Source organism: Pelodiscus sinensis, chromosome 19, assembly GCF_052426305.1.
Source record: "Pelodiscus sinensis isolate ZL-2025 chromosome 19, ASM5242630v1, whole genome shotgun sequence".
Lineage (NCBI taxonomy): Eukaryota > Metazoa > Chordata > Testudines > Trionychidae > Pelodiscus > Pelodiscus sinensis.
Genome location: NC_143070.1, coordinates 10,434,804 through 10,451,296, shown reverse-complemented (window position 1 = coordinate 10,451,296; position 16,493 = coordinate 10,434,804). Strand labels below are relative to the sequence as shown.

Below are 16,493 nucleotides of genomic sequence, written 5' to 3'. Positions count from 1 at the left end.
CCTCCGCCCCAGGCTGACCATCCTCCATCTTCGACAGCGGGATAGGGCGTGCGCCCCCCTCCAAAGTCGCGTGTGTGCGGAAGACATAGTAGAAGCTCCTCCAGGGTCAGGCTCAGCAGTGGGCCAGGTTGGGGGCACTGTCACCAGGGGCGGGGCACAAATTTTGCTTTTGCCCCCCCCCCGTGCATAACAACCTCGCAATGCCTCTGGTCCAAGAAAGCCATGCCAGATATGGACACACCTGGGCGGGGCCGAGCCAGGGAGACGTGGAGCGGTCTGGCTTGCAGAGGGTTGCAGCGTGAGAGGGGGTGAGACATTTGACAAGAGTCCAAGAAGGTTGCAAGGGAGGGATGGAGCTGGAGAGACTCGGAGCGGTCCGGTTAGCAGAGGATTGCGTCGTGGGAGGGGTAAGACTGTGAGAGAGTGGTTGTGCTGGGCACTCTGCTTGGGCATTCACCATTTGCTATGCTTGGGCTATAGGTGACCCCTACTGGCCTGTGTCTGTGAGCACTGCCCAGCGGGGGTCGCCCTGAAGTCTCTCGTGTCACCCAGACCATGGCCCAACCGGTTCTCACCTGACCAGGGAAGGGGTTTGAACAAATGAAGGGTGTGGCTTGGAGAAGGGGCATCTTATCTGGGAAAACATGAAGAGAAGGGACCGAGTCAAGTGCTGGGGGTTCCGGGGCCCATGTCCCGTTGCCCCAAGGGGTCTGAGGCTTCCTGGCCCTGACTCCTATATCCACATTGCACCTGTGCTGTGCTGTATCCTGGAGAAGCAATAAACCCTCTATTCTGCTGGCTGGTGGAGTCTCATCCTACTGCAGATGGGGTGCAGGGTTGGGGAGTACCCGACACGCCGTCACCCCCAGAAGCAGTGCAAAGCTGAGGAACAGGGAAGTAACTGCTGGAAAGGTGCCTGGGTGTGAATGTGGAGTGTTGTTGGGTATGGATGGGAAAAGCATGAAACAGGTTTTTTGCAGGTAGAGAGGGACTGTTAGGGAGCGTCCCCCATCCAGACCGTAGCTAAGCCTCAGCCTCTCCCATTCATCAGGTACATCTGCCCCAGCCCCATGTGTCCCTGCACTCCCCATGGCAATGTTGACACAGCAGCGTCAAAGTAACATAGCCCATGTCTACACTATAAGCAGTTATTGCAACATTGAAATAATGTCGAGCTCGAGGACTGCTTACTCCAACTCCTGTAACCCTCCGTTGATAAGTCGGAGGAAGAGTGCTCTATTTTTGACTTCCTGATGCTCAGACAGTTCCAAAAGCCGAAATAATCTATTTCGATTTAAGCTACACAATTGTCGTAGCTCAAGTTGTGTAGCTTATTTCGGCTTTAGCCCTGCTGTGTAGACGTGCCCCATGTGTCCTTGCTCCTTCTGTCCACATGTTCCCCTACTCAGATACCCATTTCCCCCACTCCATGTGGTTCTGTACACCCTCCCCTTCTGACTACGCTTATCTGTGCCCTCACCCAGGGTATGTCTACACTACAAAGTTAGTTCGAACTAACGGATGTTAGTTCGAACTAACTTTAATAGGCGCTACACTAGCGCTACGCTAGTTCGAATTTGAATCGAACTAGTGGAGCGCTTAGTTCGAACTAGGTAAACCTCATTTTACGAGGATTAAGCCTAGTTCGAACTAGCTAGTTCGAATTAAGGGGTGTGTAGCCCCTTAATTCGAACTAGTGGGAGGCTAGCCCTCCCCAGGTTTCCCTGGTGGCCACTCTGGCCAACACCAGGGAAACTCGTCTGCCCCCCTCCCGGCCCCGGACCCCTTAAAGGGGCACGGGCTGGCTACGGTGCCCGTGCCAGGTGCAAGCCTGCCAGCACCCAGCCAGCAGACCCTGCACCTGGCACAGCACAGAGCCACCCACCCGATGTCCCCCAGCCCACCCCCTCTTCCCGAGACCAGGCTGGCGGCTCCTGGGAGCTTGCCCTGGACCGCAAGAGGCGGGCACCTTCCTGGGCTAGTGCGGACATCGTGGCCTTGTCCACGATCTCCGCACTAGGCACAGGAAAGTGGCCGGCTAGGGCAGGAGAGCTGCCAGCCTGGCCACCCAGGAGCAGGTGTGCATGAAAATCAAGGGGGTCCACTGAGACCCCCGCCCCTGAGCCCTGAGCTTACAATGGCCGTCCTGGGTCAGACCAAAGGTCCATCTAGCCCAGTAGCCTGTCTGCTGACAGCGGCCAACCCTAGGGACCCTGGAGGGGATGGACCGAAGACAGTGACCAAGCCATTTGTCTCGTGCCATCCCTCTCCAGCCTTCCACAAACTTTGGGCAGGGACACCACTCCTACCCCCTGGCTAAGACCACTACATGGAGCCAACCTCCATGACTTGATCTCACTTCCCTTTACACTCTGTTCTAGTTGCAGCCTTCACAGCCTCCTGCAGCAAGGAGTTCCGCAGGTTAACTATTTGCTTTGGGAAGAACAACAACTTTCTCTTACTAGTTTCAAGCCTGCTACCCATTCCTTTCCTTTGTTGTCCTCTAGTCCTTCTTTATGGGAACTCAGGAAGAACTTTTCTGAATGCACCCTCTCCACCCAACCCCTGCTTTTAGAGACCTCTATCCTGTCCCCCCTCCGTCTCCTCTTTTCTAAGCTGAACAGTCCCAGTCTCTGTAGCCTTTCTTCATCTGGGACCTGTTCCCAACCCCTGATCATGTTAGTTGCCTTCCCTTCTCCCAGCCTTTCTCTTCCCCTCTCCCACCTCCTTTTCCCAGTCTCCCCCAGTTTTGTTCAATAAAGACAGAGTCAATGTTGGAAAAAACGTTATCTTTATTTTGTACATCAATAAGAAGGGGGGCTAGGGAAGGGTAAGTGGAAGGAGGTGAGGGAGGAATGGGGTACGAGCCCCCGATGGGGAGGACTGGGCTGGCTCTGTGGGCTTCTGGGGGTGGAAGCTCTCCTGCAGCCCCCCAATTGCCCCCTCTCCCCAGATGGCAGCCTGCGGCAAGTGCAGCCGGGCTGATGGCCGAGTGATGGCTGTGATGTGCCCAGTGTGGGTACTCCGGGCATTCCAAGCCAGAACTTCTTTGCAAGCGGGGCACCCCTTAGAACTGTGTGTCCGGGGTGGGGGTCGGGACCCTTTAAGCGCAGCCCTCGGCTAGCCTGAGACAGCATCTCCATGCTCTAAGTCCTCCTCTGATGCCCTGCCGGCACTGCTTCCGGCCATCCTTAAGCCCTGTTCAGAGTCCACTCAATGTGGACTTGCTAGTTCGAATTAGCAAAACACTAATTCGAACTAGTTTTTAGTTCTAGACGCGTTAGTTCGAATTAGTTTAGTTCAAATTAACTAATTCGAACTAAGTTAGTTCGAACTAGCGCTGTAGTGTAGACGTACCCCCAGTCACTCCTCCGTCCCTATGTAATACTGCACCCCGCCCCCGGCCCTGCGCCGCCCACCTATTCAACCCCTGCTCTAGTCTTCCCTCCTCCACTGGTCCTTATGCATCCATGTAACTCCAGCAGCCTCACTCTGTCTCCCCCCATCACCCCTGTCTCCTAGCCTGGCCTGACAGGCGCTGTGAACAAGACTCTACAGGCTTTTTCTCTTCCCTTGCTGGTCAGGAGCTGCTGGTCTATTGCCACACACCCTCTGGTGGTGGACAAAAGGTGGAACTGCAGAAGTTATTTTCTGCTGGGAAGTGCTGCTGTTCTTGTGTCACCTCACTCCGGTGCTCCAAAAGTGGAACGGCAGCAACATTTCAGCAAAAGCATTTGTTCTGCCCAAAAAACCTTTAAACTATGCACAGCTCATTAATTACGTTCATGTGCAGTAGCTCAGAATTTCCCCAGGAGTCATACGAGTTAGTAAAAGAGCAATTCTGTTTGTTAGACTCAGAGCAAAGCGTTTGTGTATTTAATACTTCACAGCTACTATGAGCTTCCAGAGAGAGTTAAACTGTAGGGCTACGTCTACACTACAAGCCTCTTTCGAAAGAGAGTGTCTAGACTGCAACCACTTCTTTCGAAAAAGAGAGCCGCTTTTTTGAAAGACAGCACTCAGGCAATGTAAATGCTTTCTTTCGAAAAAGCTCTGTTTGCAATCAAGAAAGCCTTTTTTCAAAAGATCACTTTTGAAAAAAAGTGTTCTTCCTCATAAAATGAGGTTTTCCCTGGTCAGAAAAACTGCTGCATTCTTTTGAATTAATTTCAAAAGAACTTGGCTGCAGTCTAGACGCAGGTGAAGTTTTTTCAAAAAAGGCCACTTTTTTCTAAAAAAATCCTGTAGTGTAGACACTGAAGTGGGTGTCAGATTAGGTCTGTGCCCTGACAACATGTCTTGGGACCCCCAAGATCGGTGCAGTGGCTGAACTTTGTTCAGGATCAAGAGGCTCAAATACTTAGGGTATGTCTACACTAGCCCCCTAGTTCGATCTAGGGACGCTAATGAGGGCGACTGAAATTGTAAATGAAGCACGGGATTTAAATATCCCACGCTTCATTAGCATGTTCCGGGCCGGTCGCCATTTTCGAAATTGACTAGCCCGAAGCATGCCCGTGTCTACACACCGCAGCTAAATGGGATTCCAAATAAAAGCCCTAAATCTAATTAGCTGTTATTCCTCCTGGAATGAGGTTTAATAGCTAATTTGATTTAGGGTTTTAATTCGGAATCCCGTTTTACTGCCACATGTAGACGCGGGCATACTTTGGGATAGTCAATTTCTAAAATGGCAACTGGACAGGAACATGCTCTCTCTCTCTCTCTCTCTCTCTCTCTCTCTCTCTCTCTCTCTCCAGGACGTCAGAAGCACCCTGAGCAGGTAGGTCACTCTCACCCCCTCACACCTCACAGCGCTGTGGAAACACTGGGCAGTGAAGTTGTCGCTGTCTCTCCCCAGGGCTCCACAGCAGAACGTGCGGGAAGGTCACATTTGGAATTCAAATCTCTGACCCATTTAACCCTGAGGCCCTCGCCCTTTTAGAGACGACTCTGCAGTTACCCAGGGAAAGGTGCAGACTGGCCTGTGGTATATTCTACCCATGTCACCTCCCTGGGGACTGGCTGCCCCAGGACTGAGGGGTGGGACATGGGCCTGTCCCTGCTGGGCGCTGGGCACCATTCAGCCCATGGCAGCAGGGATTCAGGGTCTTTCCCGCCCAAGGGCTGTTTGGAGACCTTTGTGTGTTGTGCTTAAAAGAAGTACTCGGGATCTTTTTCAGGGAGATAAGGCACCACACCACATTTACTGAACTTACATAGTTCAATCAACACTTTATCATATGCATATGATATGTTACACTCACGCACTCACACACACAGACACAACCACACTCCATCTTGTTGTTACCAATAGTTGCTCCCCCTAACTGCACTAGCCAGGTGAGTTAGATGGGGGAGGGGTGGAGCCAGGCTTCTGCCTATCCGGATCAATGCTCCTATGTTGACAAGACGAAAATCCGGGGTCCCCCTGCAAGATGCCTCCTATTTATCCCGCTCATGGATCCAGTTAGTCATCACCTCACCTTTATAATGCTTCTAGGAAAGTTCTTCCAAGGGCAGGCACTTGCTTCTGGACTCCCAAGGAGTCTGTATGTCCAATCTTCTTAATGAGCTCACTTCACTGGTATTGTCTTGGGTCTGGCTCCCAGCCCCTCTCCACCTTTGCAACTGCTGCTGGAGGTGCTCCCCTTTCATTCTCCACTCACACCTCATTCATTTCAACAGGGCAATCAAGGAAAGGGGAGAGTTCAAAAGACATTTTTTCTTTACCTTATACAAAGTTTCTTAATACCAGGGATTCTATAAGAAGGCCTACAAGATCTATATATATAAAAAGGAAAGTTTCTCTTAATACAAAGTTATATGAGAAATGTTACAGAGATTCTATAAGAACCCTTAAAGATATGTCTAAAAGGATAAGATCTTAATACAAAGTTATATGAGAATGATAATATTACAGGGATTTATCCACATGGGTGGGATGAGCTGGGGAGGGGGGAGCTGGTCTGTCAATCTAGTTCAGTGGTCATCAATCTTTTGAAGCACGAGATTACTTTTTTAATTTAAGTGCAATCCAAGATCTACCTCAAACCCAAATAAATTTGCCCCATCTCCTTTATACCCCTTCTCCAAGACCCCACCCTTGCTCACTCCATTCTCCCTCCCTCCCCCATCCTCCCTCCCTTTCACCAGGCTGGGGCAGAGGGTTGGGGGGCAGGCTCTGGTCTTGGATTAAGGGATTTGGAGTGTGAGAGGGGCTCTGAGCTGAGCTTGGGGCAGACGGTTGGGCTGTAGGCGGGGGGTCTAGGTGCAAGCTCTGGGAAGGTGTTTGGATGCAGGGGTGCTTGGGGCGGGAGTCTGGGATGCAAGAGGGGTTCATGACTGGGGTAGGGTTTCAGGATGTGGGCTCCAACTGGGCACTACTCACCTCAGGAGGCTGCTGGGGGGTGGTGCAGTGAGGCTAGGGCAGGCTCCATGTCCTGGCCCTGCACCACTCCCCACAGCAGCCAGCAAACTCCATCCCAAGTACTGTTGTGCCCCCTCTCTGCTCTGTGGAGATAGGATACAGGATGAGAGAGCAGGTATCTTGACATCAGCACTCTTCTCCCTGCCCTGCCCTGCCCAGAAAGCAGGAGGCTTCTAGGGGTGGGGAAGGCAGCTCCAAGGCAAAGATAAGGAGACGCAAGGCAGGGGGGGAGGGGCAGCTAAAATGCCAGCGCTTGACAGCCTCTTGGCCAGACCAGTCAGGATCACCTGTCAGAGGCTCCAAGATCTACTGCTTGGTGACCACTGGTCTAGTTCTTTGTGGGCAGATTCCTACAGCCCTTCCCCTGGGAACCTCCCGTCCCTCAGCGCCTGGAGGCCCAGGAGGGAGTTGGCTGTGGAGACTCAAATACCCACTAACCAGAACTTAAGAACTGAGTCACTCAAGGCAGGATCACAGCGGGTCCCAACCTGTGGGCCACAGACCCCTGTAGGGTTGTCAGGTGTCGGGTATTGGCCCAGACAGTCCAGTTGCAGCCTCTGTCCGGTAATATGTCTGGTATTTTCTATTTCTCTCAGTTGGAAGGCTGCTTGGGACATTTCCCACCGTGTCAGGTGGGGATGTGGAGAGCAGGGAGCCTGGGGATTTAAAGGTGCAGTGACTTTTTTTGTGCGCTTTTTTTTCTTAACCAAATTTTTTCCTGCCATGTGAGGGGGAGGTGTTTTTTGTGAAAGTGTCTGGCAACCCTAGACTCTTGATGGTCCGTGAAGGTACTGCAGGGGATCTGTGGAAAGTCCAAAAGTAAGGTTTGAGCCCATGGCGGTGGACATTGAAATGCTGAGGGAGATTAGAGAGGCTACCAAAATAGAGAACTCTGTAATAATGGGGGATTTTAATTATCCCCATATTGACTGGATACATGTCACCTCAGGAAGAGAAGCAGAGAAAATTTCTCAATGGCTTAAATGACTGCTTCTTGGAGCACCTGGTACAGGAACCCACAAGGGGAGAGGCAATTCTCGATTTAGTCCTTAGTAGAGCGCAGGATCAGGTCCAGGAGATAACCATTACAGGACCGCTTGGGAATAGTGACCATAATATAATAACATTTAACATTCCTGTGGTGGGAAGAACACCTCAGCAGTCCAGAACTCTGGCATTTAATTGCAAAAAGGGGAATTACACAACATTGAGGAGGTTAGTTAAACAGAAATTAAAAGGCACAGTGACTAGAGGCAAATCCCTGCAAGCTGCATGGAAACTTTTTAAAGACACCATAATAGAGGCCCAACTTAAATGTATACCCCAAATTAGAAAACATAGCAAGAGACCTAAAAAAGAGTCACCGTGGCTTAACCACCATGTAAAAGAAGCAGTGAGGGACAAAAAGGCATCTTTTAAGAAGTGGAAGTCCAATCCTAGTGCGATAAATAGAAAGGAACATAAACACTGTCAAACCAAGTGTAAAAATGTAATAAGAAAAGGAAAAAAAGATTTAGAGGAACAGCTAGCCAAAAATTCAAAAAGAAATAACAAGATGTTTTTAAAGTACATTAGAAGCAGGAAGCTTGCTAAAAAACCTGTGGGTCCCCTAGATGATCGAGCTATAAAAGAAGCAATCAAGGACGATAAAGCCATTGCGGAGAAGCTAAATGATTTCTTTGCATCAATCTTCACAGCTGAGGACGCTAAGGAGATTCCCAAATCTGCACCGTCCTTTATGGGTGATGAATCTGAGGAACGGTTCCATATTGAAGTGTCATTAGAGGAGGTTTTGAAACAAATAGAAAAACTTAATGTCAACAAATCTCCGGGACCGGATGGAATTCACCCAAGGGTTCTAAAAGAACTCAAATGGGAAATTGCTGAACTATTATCTGTGGTTTGTAACCTATCCTTTAAATCGGCTTCCGTACCTAATGACTGGAAGGTAGCCAATGTGACACCAATATTTAAAAAGGGCTCTAGACAAATTCTTTTATTAAAACTAATAAAAGAAAGTTCTTCTTCACACAGCATGTAGCCAAACTGTGGAACTCCTTGCCAGAGGAGGCTGTGAAGGCTAGGACTACAACAGAGTTTAAAGAGAAGCTAGATAATTTCATGGAGGTTAGGCCCATAAAAGGCTATTAGCCAGGGGATAGAAATGGTGTCCCTGGCCTCTGTTTGTCAGAGGCTGGAGAAGGATGGCAGGAGACTAATCACTTGATCATTGTCTTCGGTCCACTCTCTCTCTGGGGCGCCTGGTGCTGGCCACTGTCGGCAGACAAACTACTGGGCTAGAAGGACCTTTGGTCTGATCCAGTACGGCCGTTCTTATGTTCTTTTTCTTTTCCTTTTCTTTGTTTCTCCCCCAGGGAGGGGAGGGGGTCCGTGAAATTTTCATGGATTGAAAAGAGGTCCATATGCTTGAAAAGGCTGGGAACCACTGCATTGTCACCATGGGATGTTGCTTCTCCCCAGGTGTGAGAAGGGACAGGCCCAGCAGCCAGAGGAGATGGCTCCTGAACTGGAGAAGCGAGTCCATGGTTTCTCCCGGAAAGTTATTGCGCTGTCGGAGACGCTGAGGGAGTTCAAAGGTACCTTGGGGGGATGGAGGAGTGGAAAGTGGGACCCTGGAAGGAGAATGGCGCAGGTCAATTGGTTCATAATTAGATGATGCTCCCATATAATTGCAGGGTGCATGACACTGGCTTGGGTTCCAAGACACTCAGGCTGATTAATTCAAACCCTTGTTTGTTCAGAAGCAGCCTTTGCAATTTCAGTGAGTGTGAGAGTGAGAAACGCCAGAGAGAGAGAAACACGCCCAGTTCCCTTCTCCTGGGGCATAGGCGAGTCATGGTGCATTTCTCCTGTGATAGCAGGATGACCCCTGACAGTATCTGACCTGTTAGAACCATCCAGATTATACCCGGATGAGTTCTGTTCCAATCTCCTTTGTGTTGGGGACAGTCAGTACCTTGTGTGACTTGTACACGGCTCACACAGGAACTTTCAATTGCTGGAGGGTTTTTGCTGCCCAAGCAATGTTCAAGTTACTCTCTTTTCTGATGTGCACGAATCACTTCTCCACAGGGGGGTTCTGGACGTCGCTCCCTGGCCTGGGCAGGTCACTCTGGGTGTCTGTGCAAACACCTTATGTGAGCAACACATCTGGGTCCTGCAGAGCAACTCAGGAACACAGCACTTTAAGAGCAAGGTCACTGTAGAAAACTTTTCCCTTATGGCAAGCACACGGCTCACCAGGCCCAAGTGCAGCCAATCAGCATCAATGCTGGGGGGCAATAATTCTTGGTGGGGGCCACTACAAGATTTTGGAAAGTGGCCAAGGCCCACACTTTGCTATGGTGGGGGTGCAGGGTTTAGGGTGGTGTTGCATACAGAAGGCCACACAGGGTAAGGGACTGGGCTGCAGGAGTTGGTGTGGGGTCTGAGAGGGAGTTTGGGGTGGTGACCTGGGTTGCAGATTGGGGTGTAGGATCAGGGAGGGGGTCTGGATGCCGGTGAGGATTCTGGCCTGGGGGAGAAGTGTAGGAGGGGGGTACAGGTTCGGGGAGGGAGCTGTGACCTGGGAGAAGGGGAAAAGGGGGGTGCAGACTGCAGAGGGTGTGGGTGGTGACCTGGGGCAGGGGAATGGGAGGAGGTGTGGATGTAGGAGAGGATTCTGGCCTGGGGGAGGGGTGCAGGAGGGGCTACAGGGTCTGGGAGGGAGTTATCACCTGGGACAGAGGGTACAGAGTGGGGGTGCAGGAGAGGCTGGGGTGCCAAAGGCAGCTCTGCAGCACCCCCAAGGCAGGCTGAGCTCCCTGCCTGCTGCAGCCCCAGATCACTTTAAACTGCAGACTGCTCCCTCCATGTGGCTCTAAGGCTTGTGCTACCCCCACCCCCAGGCCAATCTCTCAGTTCCTATTGGCCGGTTGTTTCCAGCCAATTGGAGCTGAGGGTTGGGCTGGGGGTGGGGAGATCACATGAAGCCCCCCCCCCCCACTGCAGAGCCCAGAGCCGCAGGGACTGAGCTTTAAACCACGGCAGCTGCGTGTGCCTGAGAGTCCCGGGATTGGGGTCCCCAGGCCGGATTTGGGGGCTTGGTGGGCCAGATCTGGCCCCTGGGCCGTATATTGTCCAGCATAAATACCCAGGTTCAGTCTCCAATCGTGTAGAGAGCAACGACCCTGGTCCCAGTTCTCAGCACTTCCCCTACTAGCCAAGCCGAGGGAGAGAAGGAGACTCATGGATGGTCACAACCTTATGGCCCAAATTCAGCAAAATCCCTTCGTTTTGGCCCCTGCGTCTCTCCCAGCCAGAGGGCTGCAGGGCGGGTGTCCCAGGGCCGGGACAGAGTGGCCCGGCGAGATACCGGGAATTTCCCCGTTGGCCGAAGGGCCGAATGGTGGCTGCTGAAGGAGGAGGGGGAAACCCGGCAAGCGGCTCCTGGAAGCAGCTGCCGGAGTTGTGGCTCTGCCCGGCCCTTTCTCCCCCATCCCCTCCCCACTCCAGAGGTATGGCGAAGGAGGGGCGGCGGGACAGTTACCTCTGCCCCCTAGTGCCGTGCTAAGGGGTGAGCCCCGGGCTGGGGTGAGTCCAGGAGCTGCCCTCTGGCTACATGCTGCTGCGGCTGAGCCAGTTCTCTTCAAACTGCAGCTGAAGCAGCCAGCTGGGTGGGAGGAGCAGTAGTTTTCAATCAAGGCTGCCCCCCCCCACCCTGATCTCCCCCGGCCAGCCCCGCTGTCCCCGACCCTTCCCTTCCCGTCCCCTCCAGCTCTGCTTTCTTCCATGTGCCCATCCCCCAATCTCCCCCGGCCAACCCCGCTGCCCCTGAGCCCCCTCCGCCAGCTCTGCTTCCCGCTGGCTGCTCCCCCCCGATCTTTCCCAGCCAGCCCCGCTGCACCCGAAGCCCCCCTCCCACCAACTCTGCTTCCCCCCCCTCTCCTCCCAGCCAGCCCTGCTCCCCTCCTGGATGGTCCCTTCCCCCCACCCCCATCAAGTGTGTCCAGTATTATTTTTAGACTACCTGGTAACCCTAATCAAGGGACCAAAGTGCCGAAAGCGGCTTTGATGCCAAAGTCTCTGCAGGGCCTGGGCCTAGGCACCGACAAAAGGCGAGAAGTGAACAAGGCCTGAGTGTGTCTGTGACGTGACAACCCGGCTCTGGGCTCCCCGTGCAAACCTGAATCTCCCCTCTCCTCCCCCAGACACTCTGCCGGATGCACTGGAGGGACCCCTCAGCCTGTATAGACCAGGTGAGCTGCCTCAGGCCTCGTGCCCCCCTCAGAGCCAGGCCTGCTGTTAGGCGCAGTGCGGTGCCAAAGGACAGGCACCGGGCAGGCTGTTTAGCACTGCTGGCCAGGCCCCAGCCATGGGAACAGAGCCACAAACTGCCCCTCCCCCAGCTTTCACCGGCACAGGGGCCTCCTCCTGCCCCCAAACGCCTCCTCCTGAGCCACCCCAGAGCCCCAGCCCAGAGTCCAACCCCCCAGCCCAGAGCCCTTTATCTCCAGGGCTCCCCCAGAGCCCTCAGCCCCTCCAGCACCTGAACTCCCTGCCTCAGCTTGTACCCCCCCCCCGGTATCTAAAACCCTCAGCCCCCCCCAGCCTGGACCCCCCAGCTTGGAGACCTCCTACATCCAAAACTCTTCTCGGCCTTGGCGCGGGAGAGGTGGGGGGGTCCAAGTGGGGAGTTTCCCTTCTCCCAGTGACTGAGGGGCTGTGCCCAGCATGGACTCTGGGGCACGGGGGGGGGGGGAACGTTGCTCTTTCTCCTGCCCCCGGCAGAGGACCCAAGAGTCCATGGGAGGGTCCCTGCTCTGCCGGGGGAAGGGATGGATCAGACCCCAGAGCACCAGGGCCCGGGGCACAGACAGGGGCAGTCCTGGGCCCATGGCAGCCAGCTGGGGAGCTGCTGAGAGCAGAGCTCTGGTCCTGTTCCCCTTTTCCTCTCCCCCCGCGTGAGCTCAGCTTCTCTCTCCATCCGCCCAGTCCCCGCTGGGACCCCCCTCAGCTCCCTGGGACCCCTCTTCCTTCTGTCACCCCTGAGTCAGCCTCCTGCCATGGCTGGGACAGAGACACCCCCGTTCCCTCCGCACGGCGCCTGGGCACCCCCAGGGCAGGACTCGCCTTGTTCAGCCTCTTCCCGCCCAGCCCAGCTGGGGCCGGTCCCTGCCCCTCCCTGCTGGCTCTGCGGGGTCTGGGCACTGGGCCGGAGGCTGAGCAACCTGGTGGGGGGCAGGTCGGAGCTCGGCCCAGAGCCCCAGTGTGGCGGGAAAGGAGCCGAGCCCAGACGTGCCGTGCGGGGGAGACGTGTCACGGGGGAGTCGCAAATCCTGCCCAGAGGCAGCTGGGACCCAGGGACATTTCAATGGGGAGGGGCCCAGCCAAGGGCAGGGCCTGGATTCAGCCAGCCCTGACCAGGCAGTTTCCATCTGGGGTCCCCGGCCCAGAGACGCTTGTCCCCGGCCCAAGGAGAGTGGGGCAGATTCCCAGTGTCAGGGCCCGTCTGACCCCTTCTCTCTGCCACGGCCCCTCCCTGCCGGGGAGTGAGCTGCCCCTTGGGCTGGGCCGAGACCTCAGGGCTGCTCCCCACTCAGAGCCGGGCGCCCCTGGAGGCAGGAGAGTCCCTGAGTCACTGCCCAGCTGGGCAGATTCTGTCCCTGATGCCATCGACCCCCCCGGGGCCGAGCTCTGCCCCTCACGCTCTGATTCTCCCCCAGCCAACGTGACTCTGGATCCAGACACGGCGCATCCCCGGCTCGTCCTGTCGGAGGATGGGAAACGTGTGAGACTGGGAAACACACGGCAGCCACGGCCCGACATCCGGGAGAGATTTGACAGTGTGTCCTGTGTACTCGGCCGTGAGGGCTTCACCTCGGGGAGACATTACTGGGAGGTGGAGGTGGGGGATGGGCAATACTGGGCTTTGGGGGTGGCCAGAGAGTCTGTGAAGAGGAAGGGAGAGATCATTCCACCCCCCAAGGAAGGGTTCTGGTCTCTGGGGGTGGCCAGACAGTCTGTGAGCAGAAAGGGAGGGATCAGCCTGAGCCCCAAAGAGGGGATCTGGGCTGTGGGGTGGTGGGGGGGTCAGTTCCGGGCTCTCACTGACCCTGCAACCCCCCTGCCCCTGAGCCCCCCCCGCAGGATCCGGGTTTGTCTGGACTGTGACTGGGGGCTGGTGACATTTATCGATGCTGCTGCCAAGGCCCCGATCTTCACTTTCCAGCCGGGCTCCCTCCCTGGGCAGAGCATCCGACCCTGGATCTGGGTGGGGTGGGGCACAAACACCGAGCTCCGACTGTCTTCCTGACAGCAGCCCCTCTGGCCTCACACACCCCAGTCTGTGTGACCCTGGAGGACTCCTCTGTACCCAGACCCTGGCTCCTCACCTCTATGACCCCTGGAAGCTCCTTCCCCTCCCTCCCTGCAGCTCCACTTAAGGGAGGTAGAAGAAACCTACTGCAGCCCTAGGGAGCAGACAGGCCCTGAAGGGCAGAGCTGGGGGCTGGACAGGGACAGAACTAACAGCCGGGCTGGGGACAGGCAGAGTTCAGATCAGGTCACACAAATCGACCAACCCAATGGCTCTGCCCCTCACTAGTCCCCTCCCGCCTCCCCCACCTTGGGGCTCTGGGGGCCAGGTGGGCTCAGGAAAGCAGCCGGCCCCAGCTCCTGAAGCTGCTGCCTGCTGGGAACGTTGCTCTCCCCTGCAGAGCTGGAGACAAGGAGCGAGCTCCAGGCGGGGGCTGGCCTATTGCAACGCTGAACGGCGCTGCCTGGAATTGTAGCTGCCCAGAAAATCCCTGGCACGACGCTGTGAGCCCCCAGCCTGAGTGACGGGGGATGGGAGTGTCTGGGACAAGCCAGCAGTCCTGGCAGGGAGCTGCCTGAGCTAGTCTATGGGAGGCGCTCACCAGGGAACATCAGAGCAGCCAGACTGGGTCAGACCAGAGGCCCATCCAGCCCCGTGTCCTGTCGGCCCACAGTGGCTGGTGCCAGGTGCCCCAGAGGGAGGGAACAGAACAGGGAACGTCCAGTGACCCCTCCCCTGTCGCCCATTCCCAGCCCCTGGCAGAGTCTAGGTTCACCATCCTGGCTAATAAGTACTGAAGGATCTAACCCCCATGAATTTATCCAGATCTTTGTTGAACCCTGTTAGGATGCGTCTCCACAGCAGGACTTATCTCAAAATAAGCTACACAAAATGAGCTACATCAGTTTCATATCTTATTTCAAAATTGGGAGCATCTCCACGGCACCTATTTTGAAACAGAGCTCTCTTCCTCCACCTTCCCTTATTCCTCGTACAACGAGGGTTACAGCAGTCAGAGTAAGAAGTCCTCCAGCGTAACAGTATTTTGACACTTTCAAAATACCTGCAGTGTAGACGTGGACTAAGTTATTTGGGAATAAAGTGGCCGTGTAGACACAGGGTGACTGTGCGCTGTGTCAAGAAAAACTTCCTTTGTTTGTCTTAACCTGCTACCTATTAATTTAATTTGGTGACTCCTTGTTCTTCGGTTATGGGAATAAATAAATAACTTTTCCTTATTCACTTTTTCTGCACTAGGCATGATTTTACAGACCTCTATCCTACCCCTCCTTTGTCTCCTCTTTTCTATTCTGAAAACTCCCAGGGTACGTCTACACTACAGCGCTAGTTCGAACTAACTTAGAACTAAAACTAGAACTAAATCTAGAACTAAATCTAGAACTAAAAACTAGTTCGAACTAGCGTTTTGCTAGTTCGAACTAGCGCGTCCACACTGATTGGACGCAGGGGGGCATTTAAGGGCAGCTGAAACCGGTTCTGGCAAGGCATCAGGTCAGCAGTTGCTTTGTGTGGCTGCTGTCTGAGGCTATCTGAGGCTCGTGCTTAAAGGGACCCCCCCTGGACAGCCGGTTCTCAGCTTTTCCTGCTTGCTTGCCAACCTCGCCGAGGGACAGCAAAGCATCGGTCTCTGTGCCCGTCTGTGTCGGTGCTTCCCTTCGGGGGGGACCGCCGCAGGTGGCAACATGGAGCCACGGCTCGCCCTGCACCTTCTGGTGCACTTTCTGGCCTTGCTGCTGCAAGCCTGCCAGCAATGGCTCGAGGCTGCCTGGCACCACCTGGGGAACGTCAGCCCCCTGCCTCTCCGCCTGGCCGCCCTGGGGGCCGTGGAGGAGCCGCGGCGGCGCCCCGGCACCGGCGTGCCCCGCCGCCTCTGGCGTCTGGACACCAGCAGCGACTGGTGGGACCGCATCGTCCTGGAGCGCTGGGACGACCGACAGTGGACCCAGAACTTTAGGATGAGGAGGGACACCTTCCTGGAGCTCTGCGAGTGGCTCGCCCCTGCCCTGCAAAGAAGGGACACTCGCATGAGGCCCGCCATCCCCCTCCAGAAGCGGGTGGCCATCGCCCTCTGGAAGCTCTCCACGCCGGACAGCTACCGATCCGTCGGGAACCAGTTCGGCGTGGGGAGATCCACTGTCGGAGCAGTGCTCATGCAGGTACGGCGCTCGTCGGCCACCGAGCCGGGGGGGAGGGGGGCTGCGAGGAGGGGATGGGCCGCCCCAGGGACAAAGGGGGGGGCGGGAGGAGGCGAAAGCGCCCCACACCGGAGGGGTCGGGCTGTCCCGGCCGTACTACACGCCGCCAGGGGGGTTGCTTCCGGGAGTGGGGCGCGGGGCACTGCCAGGGCACACACGCTCCCAGCCACCCGGGCGCCCCACTGATTGACGCTTTGCTGTGTCTCTCTCCGCAGGTGGTCAAGGCCATCAACCGGGTGCTGCTCCGCAGGGTGGTCCGCCTCGCCGACCCGGATGCCGTCATCCGGGGATTCGGCGCCCTCGGCTTCCCCAACTGCGGGGGGGCCATCGACGGGACGCACATCCCCATCCGTGCCCCGGAACACCAGGCGTCCCGGTACGTGAACCGCAAGGGGTACTTCTCCGTCATCCTGCAGGCCGTGTGTGACCACCGGGGACAGTTCACGGACATAAATGTGGGCTGGTCCGGCAAAGCACACGACGCACGGGTGTACCGGAACTCCTCCGTGTGCCAGCGGCTGCAGGACGG

At 55.4% G+C, this 16,493-nt stretch overlaps 1 protein-coding gene across 1 annotated transcript in view; it reads left to right on the top strand.

Moving 5' to 3' along the window:
* The window catches only part of LOC142825354 (zinc finger protein RFP-like), a 46,934-nt gene extending 31,868 nt beyond the window's left edge, over nt 1-15,066 (top strand). The window contains exons 4-7 of the mRNA XM_089770487.1: nt 4,761-4,783; nt 8,912-9,027; nt 11,641-11,688; nt 13,156-15,066. Of these exons, the coding sequence (XP_089626613.1) occupies nt 4,761-4,783; nt 8,912-9,027; nt 11,641-11,688; nt 13,156-13,745 (777 nt within the window). The 3' untranslated portion in view covers nt 13,746-15,066. The remainder of the gene's footprint in view (nt 1-4,760; nt 4,784-8,911; nt 9,028-11,640; nt 11,689-13,155) is intronic.
* The last annotated feature ends 1,427 nt before the right edge of the window (nt 15,067-16,493 follow it).